At 38.1% G+C, this 13,308-nt stretch overlaps 1 protein-coding gene across 4 annotated transcripts in view; it reads left to right on the top strand.

Moving 5' to 3' along the window:
- LOC129774670 (uncharacterized) overlaps positions 1-12,142 on the top strand; it is a 269,049-nt gene extending 256,907 nt beyond the window's left edge. For all 4 annotated transcript variants that reach the window (XM_055778505.1, XM_055778506.1, XM_055778504.1 and 1 more), the window contains one exon: positions 46-12,142. In XM_055778505.1, coding sequence (XP_055634480.1) covers positions 46-483 — 438 coding nt within the window. In that variant the 3' untranslated portion in view covers positions 484-12,142. The remainder of the gene's footprint in view (positions 1-45) is intronic.
- Positions 12,143-13,308: the final 1,166 nt, after the last annotated feature.

Genomic DNA, 13,308 nt, shown 5'->3' with positions numbered 1-13,308 from the left:
CCAGCGTGGTATGTGACACCGCTCAACGTCTTCTTTATTTTTCAGGTAACCCAACAAACGATCCGTGTTCCGGTCGGATATCCACTGCCCGGAATGCAGCTTCACGTGGTCGCTGGTCGAGGCGCCCTTCCCCCGCACTATTCCACGTTGCCAAGGCTCGGATCGGGCTCCAATGCGGCCACAGCGGTTTCAACGCCGAATGTTACCCAAGGCAAACCACCGGCCTACAGTCAATATCCGATGGAGAAAAACGGGGTGAAATTTACCGAACGGGGTGCACCTGAAGGAGCGGCTAGTGTCCAGCCAAACGATTCGAACAGTTTGCTCTCTCCCACCTCCCAAGGTCATGGACCGCCAACTGCGGCCTCCGTTGGGCCACCCGTATCGATGACAATGTCAACCGGAGGTGCAGGCGCAACACCAAACGTCGGTGGCTCAACCGCTCAAGGACAGGGGGCTGTGTTTTATGCGATGAATGTTTGACACGGAGATTAGATAAATGTCACTATACGTATAGAGCAGCAGCAGCAGCAAACGAATGGCAGCTTGTTGTCTGAAGATGAAAGCTTTACTGTTGATAAGCTCATCGGGGACATTAATAGAAACTATAAGAACTATAGTCTGGACGAATCAACAGCGACATGTGGCCTGGAGTGAATCAGCAGCGAGAGTTTGTTGGTTCAAATGTTGTTTCGGGGAGGTAAACTGTGGCACAACGATTTCCTCGCGGGTTGTAAACTAGGAGTGCTCCAAGCATGTAAAGCTATGGAATCGCATTGTGGAATATGCTCAACATCTATTGCTCGTGTACTTTGCATTTATGCACTAATACTTTAGGTTATTGGTAAGGAAAGTGATGTGATTTATGCGAAAACGATCCGTTGATATTGCAAAAATCTGATACGATTGATCTGCGAGTGCAGGCTTTTCCGAGTGTTTTCGGTGTTGGGTACTGGCTTCCTCATACACACACAGGAATACTGTCTTGTATAGTTTGACGAATTGATAGGGTAGGAACTGTTATCCTTGATCTAAAAGTGTAGTTTAGTTACTGCCAGCTCTGCATATATATATAAATTAGATATTGTTTATCCACAGGACAAAAAAAAAGTGTATACACTGTATTGTTAAAAACAGCTCCCGGGAGATGAGGCGGGTGTATATAATGCATTAGCGACGATTAGATATTTCAGTAACACTAAAAGATAAATTTTAATTATAGTTAATCGCTGAATGGTGCTAGCCACGGCATTTGCACTCTGAGCTTCTTCGTGTCTTCTTCCTTTAGTTTAAGTTTATGATGCTGCAAATCGGAATGTTTTCCTCGAACAAACGCGGATTGAAAGAGATTACGGAGGTGTTGGTTGATGATAGTGTAGTGCAGATGTTATTAAATTCATTGATTGCTGAATTGCTCTGTCTGCTCAAGATGAAAACGTTCCTCAAACGTAAATAATTGTTTTCGGAGTCTTTTTAAAATTTTGTGGGGGCTTCAAATCCATGGTGAAGGAAACATCCCATTCTATTCAATGGTACTTTTGACATAGAATGCGGTCCAGTGGTGGTCTGTGACTGCTATCTTTCTCAAAGATAACCAAAACCAACATATAACAAATATCATAAAGTAATCCTACGTCAACTATGTGGTAGTGCCTCGAACACAACCCTTCAACTTTTTTTTGTTTCTTCTCAACGCATCAAATTGCATGATAACTACAGAGTGGCGCATTATGTTTGCGGAATCAAAATTTACAGCAGTGTTTTTGTTGCCAGTAGAAGAGACAAAGTAATAATATAAGGTTGGGGAAAAAGTAATCCATTACCATACAACATAGAGCATAACACCTCTTTTGTTGACCAATTATGAACGTTTCTGGTCCACCGTTAGCTTCAAACGGTCCATTTGTTGACAGTAGAGATCTTAATTTAGTGTATTGCACTAAAAGAAAAATTAAAAAATTAATTAATAAAAAAATTAAAAAAATTAAAAAAGAAAACAGCGAACGATTTTTTTTAGTGTGAAATGTAATTTTTACAACGAGCCTAATTTTGAAATTGCATGATCGATAATACGCGATATATTGATCATTAAAACCAGCTACTGAATAATCCTCCTGGTTATTTCAACGTTTCTGATTTTTGATTTTTTTTTAAATTTTTTTGTTTATTAACAGCGATATTTTTTACAGTTTTTCTTTAATAAAGTCAAAAATGCAAGCCAGGTCGCTGAAATTGTGAATGGTGTTCATGGTGACGATACTGTAAGCCCCGCCGCACATACCCACACTCGCATTGGCCGCCACGAGCAGAGTGCGAGTGGCTGTATTTAAAACCTATGACGCAGTACCAAACTCCGCATTTGCTCTAACGTGTCGACGCAGGCACGTACATGAACGTACACGTGCGTGTCTGCTAGGTGACCGAGACATTGTTTTCGAGTGGCAGTGTCACGAGTGCAAAATGGAGGAACTGATTGAAGCTGTTCGAAGTGAAAAATGCTTATACGTGGTAAAACACCATGTTTTTTCCTTTTGGACAGGTAAGAGCTCTTCCATATTTTTTTTCTCGGATGATTCCCTTATTAACAATAATCTATTTGAAAACTCGTTATCACTGTCGGATTCTGAACTTATATCAATCGCGTCCATCTTGCTTCACTGACTGATGTACGACTCGTGAAACGAATTGCGGACACACACGTGCCCACCAATGTCAATGTGACATTGGCGCAGTGTCGTGAACGAGTGCGAGTGTGGGCATGTGCGGCGGGGCTAACAGTTAATTACGAGCAATTTAATGTTTTTATTTAATTTTTTTAGCAGACCTATCACAGTTGTTTCTAAATGCCAAAGGGCGAATAGGCTCTGTGCATGCTCTTATCTGCATGCTCGTGACTTTTAATCTTGACCAGGGAATTATGGCACAATCGCGCAGGTGCTAAGGATGACCGCCTTTTGGATGCCGGCCAATTCCTTCTCCAACACCTTGAGCGCTTCCAGGAGAGTCTTCGGGACAATTCTAGTTCCAGAGAGAACGACTGGAACAATTCTTGGGACCTCATTTAGCCCCCACAGTTCCTTGAGTTCCACGGACAATGGTCGGTACTTGCAAATTTTGCGACCGTGGATCTCTTCCAGATTATGATTCAGTGGAATAGCAGGTACCGGTAGATAGGTACGTTGTCTTCCAATATACCACATTGGAGCGCCAGTTGTCGATGAACAATGCTGGTCACGTTGTTGTGGCGCTCGGTTATGGACTGCCTTCCATAATTTATATTTTCTCTATATTTTCACATATCAGAATCAGGCATATCAGAAAAATGTCATCAACGTCTTGATTCCATTCTTGTCGGAGTGGCGAAACTCAGTGAACTGTTGGAATCCAAAATATTTATAGGATTCGCCACGAACCATGTCCCTGATAAATTCGCCGTCATAGTCATCGTAGCCTCCGGATGCGGTGAGTTGTCCTTTTCATAGATGGACACAGCGGTACTTATCGAGGCCGAATACCATGCCGATGTCCCTGCTCATGATCACGTATATTTTGACGTCATCGACGTAAAACATTCGGCAGCCAGCTGGTTCGTGAATTGCTCCGATGTTCTCGACCCAATGCTAACAGTGAGCTTACGATTCGTAAGGTATGATTCAAACTAGACAATAAGATCTGTGAAGACATCGATTCTTCCTTATCGTTCCAGTAGAATTCCATGATCAACTCTATCAAAGGCTGATTTCAAGTCGTTGTAGACAGTGTCGACTTGAGCGTCGGCATCAATGTTGTTTATGCAAAACGAGGCAAACTGAACCAGGTTCGTGGTAGAGGATCTTTTAGGGTAAAATCCGTGTTGATCCGTGGCAATGTAATTCGTGCAGGCGTCGAAAAGTATATCGTTCATAAGGATTTCGAAGACCTGGTAACAGGCACAGAACAAAGTTATTCTTCTGTAATTTTCAACGTTCTGTCGATATCCTTTTTTGAACACAGGAAACATGATTGACGTTTGCCAGCTTGTGGGAAAGCAATGTTGCTGCAATGAGGTTAACGATGGCCGATAGTGGAGAAATCATCTCATCACTACATTTTTCAATTATGTAAGCAGGTGTGCCATCGGGACTGGACATTGAACGTTTCAAGTTGTTTATGGCGAATTTCACTTGGTTCGGCGTGATCTCGAGATTTCTCAGATGGCTCACATCTCTAGGTGTATCCCTACAAGCGTCCAAGATTAGGCATCTCGCCGAAGTCGTATGATTGAACGCACTTCTAAAGTGAGTTGCAAACAGTCTACATTTTGATGCAATGGAATTGGCAGCTTAATTGCCCAGAAACATCTCCGCGGGCAACCTATTGTTATATTTCCGTTTAGAATTCAAAAATGTCCGCAAATGTCGAGGATTTCTGCGTAAATCATCCTGGGTCCGTATGCAATAGCGTTTGTATAAATAGAGGTTGTATAAATAGCGGTTGTGCGTTCTATAATTGTTACTAGCGCGTGCGAAATGTTGTTTGGCAAATACCCATTGGGATTGGCAATTAGCTCGAAGTGCCTTAGATCTCACACTAAAATGTGTGTACAGGTGTACATTTCCCCATAGTGGCTTAGGAGACGGTCTGCGCAATGGGATGAAATCAGCCATATAACTTTTAAGCAAGCTTGTAGAGCAATTAACTGCAACGTTTATTTTATCTGTGAATTCTAGGAAATGCCAATAAGTTTGGCGAAAGGCTTCTATTAATCCTTTAGATGGTTCGATGGTCCGATGAAAATCAAGTCCAGGTTCATCCGGAATGTTTTCAAGTAAGATGGATTGTAAGATACTAATAGTTACCTCCAAAGCAGGAGGGTCGGCGTCGAGAACTGAGAGCGGTTCTGCAGGAAGAGACCGCTTCAATTGACTTAATATGATTATTAATGCTCACGGTCAGGTGGTAGATAGATAGCTTCTTCTTTTTTCTTCTTAAATGGCACCAACGTTCCTAGAGGAACTTCGCTGTCTCAACGCAGTATATCTTGCGTCATTTTTATTAGTACTTAGTTGAGATTTCTTTGCCAAATAACACGCCTTGGATACTTTCTGAGTGGCAAGTTTTAGAATACGCGTGAGAACCATGCAAGTCGAAGGAAATTTTTTTGACGAAAAATTCCCCCGACCAGAACGGGAATCGAACCCGAACCCCCGGTATGTTAGGTGTGAAGCTAACCACTCGGCCACGGCAGCACTAGATAGATAGCACCAAACCTGTTCTAGTGTTACATTGAAATTGGGATCGATGAAGTCGTTGTGGTTACGTTGTGGTGGTTTGCGACTATTGACATTGCAGCGATAAGTTCTATGAACTGTGTAGGAATACCCGAAAAGTTGTGATGAAAATACAATGACGTCTCGATTATACCACGCTCAAAAAAAACTTTCGCGTGATAAAATGAAAACGTAATATATTCGAAACAGATATTTTTATTAAACGAAACATCTTTCTTTCTTTCCAATATGTATGATTTAAACATTATTTTCCGTGCAACAAGGAAAATTGATAGTAAAACATTCATTAAAATATTTATCACATGACCACGTAAAATAACATCACATGTATAACGAAATTATAGTTGCAGTGCTTTTCTCATAGCAATTTCTTCTGTTTTTTCGAAGACATTGTGTGAACGACATTGTACCTAAATTTAAGTTATTTTGTGCTTCCCATTCTATCGTATTATTAAACTTTTGAATCGAAGTTTTGTATGAATTGCATTCAGTTTTTCAGAGCTGCTATTTCCGGTTGATTACTGTAACTATTTTTCTTTCCCAACATCGGTATCTTCATCCTTTTCTGATGGATCATTCACTATACCGATAATTTGATTGTTGGAAAGTTGTGTTGTGAAATATTCTTCCTTCTTCGAGGTTCGGTACCACTATTTGATTACCAGGATCAGTAAATATAAATAAGGTGGATACAGAAATCTCCATTCCCCCCTTTACGAAAACTAATCCCAGTGCTTCCTCCCTATTATTATTTCGGAAGAAAGTCTGGAGCATACCAGTGGAATAATAAAAGAATACAAACGGGTTTCAAGTTATATTCGTAACAAATTTGATTTTATACTTGTATCTGTTTACAAAAAAGGTATATAAAGTCTGTCAAGTCAGTATGGCACCTGAACGTTTTTCGCCAAAATGGCATTTCTTGAGAACGTTGTAGAAAAGCACACCTCATGTCATCTTCGATATCCAGTCTGTAACGGTGTTTTGTTCCCATCAGCAGGATTGTAGGAAATTAAGATTTCCACAAATATTACGAGAAAAACAACAACACTCGTAATGCTTATTCCGCATATTAGGATAAGAATCGATCATTCGAATATCGATGAGTTTGTTCTGAAATTGATCTGAAACTGTCGTCACTGCAAGTCGGAAGGGACTTCAAACCATACCCAAATCCTGTTCTTTGATATAAGGAAAATATGTTTTAAGTTTAACTTGTTGTAAAAAGTCTTGGTAAATGCCGTATAATTTCCTTTTTACGATCTTCTGTACTGTTTCGTCGTCTGTTCTATCAACATTGCCTGATGAAACTCTTTCAAACATTGCGAAGTTACTTTTCAGATTTGGAAATGTTTTTGCCGAGGGTCGCAAATTTTAGCGTATCCAAAAAAGTTTTTGTGGTAATTTTTGCTAATCATTGCCATCTTCAAAAAGAAGTAAATGAGCAATATTCGCTTGCAAATTCCCCCCTTTTTATGACCAAATTCCCCACTAGGGGGGAATTCCCCACCGGTTGAAAATCACTGTATTATCGGAACAAACTGATTTTGGAAGCATTCAAGAATTAGCTTCCGCTTTGTAACATCGAGGGTTCTTCGATTTTCCAACTATCATCAATGGATGTTTATGAGTACCAGAAAAATTGTAACATGAAAATTATCCGTATTTTATCAGCTTTGATTCATGCGACGCCTTTTTTCCTCCAACTGAGTTAACGTTTATCTGGTAATCATTTTGAAACATAAGGCAGATTCGTTGCAATTATATACCTGGTCAACGGTCAAATCATAAGTCTTCAAATAATTGAAACAATTAAAATTAAAATTTGAAAAAAAATAAAATAAATTAAGACAAGAATCGCTGAACATAAACGACGCAGATACTATCAACCACCACAATCGTATTGCCGTTTCTAACTTGCTGTATTTTCCATTAAAGTGAGTATAGAATATCTACCATCAATTAATTTGAACATTAAAAGAATTCTACCTTTAGCAGCATATTCAAATTTTCTTATAGTGCTTATAGTCAAAACATACAGTTTCACAAATTAATCCTTCTACTTTAGCATTCTTGGGATTGCCGTACGATGTATACCGAATTGTTGAGCAATTTGTGACTTGTATTTTTTTTTCATTGGCTTATATCGCCTTATTATCACTACACAAGAATAAATCTATTACAAACAAAATATGTCTGTCTCTTCATCGGCTCAAAATGGGAAACGGCATAGGTCGTGTATCTCATTTCACACAATCGAAGAAAAAGTCGCTCATAATTTTTCATAGTTTTTTATTCTGAGCTTATGAAAGTAATATGCATTCAAGCTTTCGAATAAACATGTGAATACGGCTAATCACGATAGGCGGCATGAATGCTCAAAAATATTTTTTCCGCTTAAATTTCATTTGTTGTTCAATAATTTAACGGCAGATTGAACTTTTCATATAATTTCTCATTTTTCTGAAAAAGTGATAAAAGCGAAACATTTTCAGTGATAAATTCGAGAGTGATAAAAACGAGACGTGATAAAAACGCCCGGTGATATAATCGAGATGGCACTGTATTTTGATTAGTCTGGCTAGCTCACCGCCAATAACGCGGATAATGCAATGAAGGACTAAAAATGAGTTTTAAACACGAAAAGGAGGTATTTCAGCATGAAAACCAGGTTTTATCAATACAGAAATCAATAAACTATCCATCTAGAAGGACGTATACACCACTAGTCAGATAATGTGAAAGCCATGGCCAAAACAAAAGTAGATGAGCCTATCACTCACAGACAAATTCCGGGAAGGTTTATGGATTTACTATGGAACTCGCTGTCGCGCATAATTCGCACCGCGGATCATCCGCTCGCGAATAATCGAGGTTCCACTGTATTTATTATTTATTTATATTTATTTATATTAATTTTTTATAGTGACAAATTGGCCGAAAGGTTAACTCTTGGCGCTCATATGTCTGCTATCAGCCACCACAGCAAGGAAACAAACTAAATGTAATAGTTCACACTTTTTCTAAACGCATTTTAAAGTGAACCTGTTCACGAATTAATTCCAAGCATCTTTGATTAATAAATAACGGTACTCGGTATGAACAAAAGATTACAAGTATGAACTATCTCTTTCAAGGGAAATTATTTTGATTTATATTATTTTGTGTTAAAAGTCACTATAATACAGAAAAAAATCGCTTCGCAAAATCTATTGGATTTTTTCCAGGTTGAATGTACATTCATTGACCATTTGGTGTCTAGTATTTTCGTATTTTTTCTGAAACTTCTTGTTATAAACAACTTGGGAAAAGCCAGGCAGCGGTTTTCATTCAAATAGACCATTTTGTCAATCATCACAAGGCTATTGTCAACGTGGGAAGCATGGCTTACCTAGAAAGTAGCTTTGAGATTTGGGGTTACAGGATTTAAAAGAATAAAAACCTTAGATGATAGCTAGAAAAAAATTAAACTTTTGTTTTTTTTATCCCATTTGTTTTTTTTTTATATCTGTATTATAGTGATTTTCAACTCATTTGGCTGGTTCGTCACTTTTTACTTCCATTTTTGGAAGAATGTCAGGAGTGAGAATTGAACTCGTGACCTTTAGCGTGAGAGGCATGGATGTTACCACTACGCCAGATCGCCTCCCAATCCCATTTGTTTATTTATTAAGGTTCATTAGCATTTTTTAGCAGCAACAGAGCCGGATTTTAATAGTGAACATGTTACATATTTAATCGAATCTATAAATTGTAAAAAACTCTATTTATATAACAGTAGCCATTTTCAGGCGTAAGAATATTCCTTCTGTTCTTCCATTGTTCAGCTAGACCACCGGACAGCGGATACAGTTGATATGATCATTGTTGTGTTATTCATAGCACAACACAGCCCGATGTTTCTCGCAAATAGAGCAGTCCCATGGATGAATCGACCTTGATTCGACCGTGGATCGATCTCCATCGCTGATTGATTGAGTTTTGAACTCACGATCGATCGCTCAGTAAGCGAACGCGCAACAAATGTGGCTACGAAGACCCCCAAACTTTTCTTTTGATAAAGATGATTTGATTCAGGTTGCATTGGTTTTAATTTCACCAATGCAACCTGAATGCAAATCATCTTCATCGAGGAAATAAGTACTAAACTACTGGTTTATTCTCGCGATGCGGCATGGTTGAAAGCAGGACATGGAATGAAGATTTTGATGGGAATGGGAAACCAATTCAAACGACACTTACTTTTCGTTCGCATTATCCTACAGGTCGGCAGTTGTCAAAAATCCGAATTATTTTATCGTCCTCCCTTACATTTTATAGGTTGGGTGTATTAAGAAAAGTTTTTCAGAATATTGATCCGCAAAATTGGACATTTTCATTTAAATTCTCACAGAGTTAAAATAAAACTTGGTAAAGCAATTTTTTTATGCTTATGGAATAGTTGAGATCTGTTTTCAGCCAAATTGAAATTGATCATGAAACTTTGCTGCAGAAACATGATTTCTATAAGTGAGTCATCGAGGCACAATGGGTTTTCCGGTGCCACATTTGGTTGATTTGTCGATTGAATTCAGGAACGAACTCCTCTATTTGAAGTGAAAACTGCTCCGATCCGAATTAAAGGAGTAGGTTTCAACAAGAGGTCGGTTTTCAACCATATGGAACCAATGTGAAATCAATTACAAATGAGGGGCTCAAAATGAAAGGGGTGTAAGTGGCATCATCGATTTCTCTACATCGACTTTCTCTTTTGGTCACAACTCAGCTGCAAACATATTCCCAGCTGTATTTGCCAATGTGAAAGATAGGTCAGGACCTCATCTTTCGAATTCTATAACAAACTCAAATTGGAACGTTTTTGCAGTTGAGTTATTAACTGAAGAAAAAGTTGATGAAGAGAAATCGATCAAATCACTTACACCCCTTTCATTCTAAGCCCCTCAAATAGTAATCACTAGTTAATATTTTTGGTTTGCTGTTTGGAAACTAGGCTCAAAATTCAAAACTGAAAACTCTATTTATATAGGACTCTTATTTTCAATGTTATTTAATATAATAGATTAAATCCGAATATGTTCTCTGCAATCCTAGTGATATATAGTCAAAAGTGTTTCCTTTAATATTTGTCGAAATAATCGTTTTTTTTTCTAAAAAAAAATATGGATAACAATATTAACGACGTCTGCATTATCATCAATCACAGCAATGTAATTCTCAACACACGTATTAATATTTATTGTTTTACCACATTCAACACAAAATTCCAGTTAATGTTGCGACTTCAGATCCGATAGCATTTAGGTATGCGAACTAATACAAGCAACCTCTCAAGTGAATTGATCAACACTGTAATTACACATTATAATACGTTAAGTCTAATTCATCTTCGCTACACAGTAAGTGATTCCTCCTAGAGTTCAAAGCCTAGAAGTGTAAATATCGCACCAATCACACAGACCATACCGAAGAATAAATACTAGGGAACTAGAACTTAAGAGCGTGCGGAAGAATTCGATTCCGACGAAACCAAAAAAACACACAACACAAAATTCTAGCTCAATGCACTCTTGAATGCATGAATTGTGACGCCGCGAAATGACACCAGAAATGAACATCGCAAACACGACACAATACTCGTGCATAACCAAGAACATTTACATACAGTACTTAGTGCCAAAGCGAATAAAGGATCAAACAATTTGTTCTTAGTTTCGTCTATTTTAATTGTAATGATTTGCCCTTACTTCTCATACAAACTGTAAATTTACCAAAGACACTCCAAATGCTTTTTATCTATGTTTTCGAATCACAAGCAAGTCTTCTCGTTTACATAGGATTTAGGTTTAGTCATATGGAATTGATTTTGTCCATCAGTGAATTTGACCAGTAACTTTGCGAGTGAAAGGAATAAACAATACACAAAACAAAAGCTCGGAGAGGGATAATAATAAATCAGCAAAAGTCAGAGAACAATAGGAATTATCTAGTATTTAGGAAGACTTGTAAATCGCACAACCAAAAGAAGTATTTTTTTTAACCGGTAGATATTATACATGACAAGACAAAATGCAGCGGTGGGAAATAGTTTTTAGAGGTTAGAATCCATTACAAACAGAGAGAAATTCGCAAAGTGTGGCGGACATGAAGAGGGGGATGAGGGGAGATGCCAGGTTGTTGTGTAATGGGATACAATTCATACACATATAATCATAAACATTGTGAAGCGGTAGCAAATCGGGAGAATTTTGTATTTCACAGTTGAAGAAAATAACTTGATTGTGAAAAGAACGAGCAGCAGTAGAAGCGGTGAAAACACTTCGCTTGCTCATGCATCAAGGAAACAAAAGTGTACTGAATTAAACATAGCATTACACATAAAACAATTAATGTACTTCAAAAGTAGTGGCAGAAATGAAGAGTGAAAATATAATAAAACCAAACGAAACGCTGTAAGTGAATATATATGAAATTAACATTTGTTTCGAACTTGAAATCTATATTATATATTTATTGGAAAACGAAGGAAAACAATCTCTGCTCCCAGCTCAAAAAGGAAAGAGTTTCTAGAGTATGGATGTAGTAAAACTTGTGAAAACTGAGTCTATAGAAATGCACTTTGACAGTTATTTTGGCGAGCCAAGCAGCGTGGAATGTGAATTCCTGTATTACACTGTGTATCTTTGAAACGTACTTCAAAAAATTTAAACAGAGAATGTTGTTTATCTCATACATTAACAAGACATTATTAATAGATTTAAAAGGGGATACAAAGAAAAAGAAGATCGGTAAACGATTGAGAAATGAAAATAATTAGCGAAGGATAGAATATTATGCCGAAAAAATTGAAATAAATTATTGTTTTTAATAAATAATGTTTGCTGTCTTCATTTCATCTAATACTTTGCTTGATTCGACCTGTCGATATTGAAATGTACCACGTGAGCTTCGTTCAGTCATCGCGTTTCCAGACTGACAAATAAGGGGATTCCGGTCAAGGCCAGTTGGCAAAAAATCATCACTTTCCCGCGAATTCAACCATTGAATGGACAGTGAATATTAAAGACACCCACGCTGGCGAATATTTCGCAATGTCCAAGCCGTAAAATGAAGTTTGTTTTTATTTCAGTTCTCGCGCGCTGAATGAAGGATGGAGCGTCATCGTTATTTACTTAATATAAGCGGTTGTATATATTATCGTCATAATAGCGAATGTGAATTGTTCAAGTTATGCGACTGCTGATTCATGAATGCGAGTCCGAGATGTTCAGTTAGAGCTTTAAAAATAATAGCTTGCAGAATGATAACCAACCCGGGTTCTCTGCACAAGCATTAAGTCAATTTCAGCAAAATAAGCATTCTACGATAGTCGGAGTTGAGTTGCACTAATATGATTTTCCTTGCTGATGTGCTGCTAAGCCTTAATTCCAGTGCTCGATCTTTAGATTTCCAGTTTTTGTGTAACCCTCTTTGGTGCGATTTTATTATTAAATCGGAATTAGAGTTGCACAAACCAATTGCACAAATAATAAAATCGGGCGAAAAGGATGTTGTTTCGGGTCTGGTGGTCGCAAAATTCTGTACTGTTCATTGTTAATTGGTCGATATGGTAATGGTAATGGTAATGAATTAGAGAGACTTTAAACTCTGAGAGTTCATTCGTCTCTTGCCCTTGAGGGCGGGAAACTTAACTAAAGGAAAACTAAGAAAAACTATTGCAAAATTCGTTATTCTCGCTCGACTCAATCCTAGCAACCGCTATGGACGTATGTCGCATCGCCGCACCCCACACGGCTCTGGGGCCAAAAACACAACCAAACAATTGGAGCAGGGAAAAAGCCCCTTTTAGTGTGCTTGACGAGCTCGCTTCTAAAAAGGGCGTAAAAAACCTGCTCATCTTTTGCTGAAATTAGAAGAGAAAACAAACGTAGTTCTATCAGTATAGGTAGATATAGTAATTTGTCATTAGATCTGATCGAATGAACCTGTATCCTTTAGGAACTAGATGGTCCTTTTCTGCTCGACGGCGTCGTCCGATAGT

The sequence above is a fragment of the Toxorhynchites rutilus genome, chromosome 3 (assembly GCF_029784135.1).
Source record: "Toxorhynchites rutilus septentrionalis strain SRP chromosome 3, ASM2978413v1, whole genome shotgun sequence".
Taxonomy (NCBI): domain Eukaryota; kingdom Metazoa; phylum Arthropoda; class Insecta; order Diptera; family Culicidae; genus Toxorhynchites; species Toxorhynchites rutilus.
Note: the sequence above shows the minus strand (reverse complement) of the source record. Positions and strands in the feature narration are given on the sequence as shown.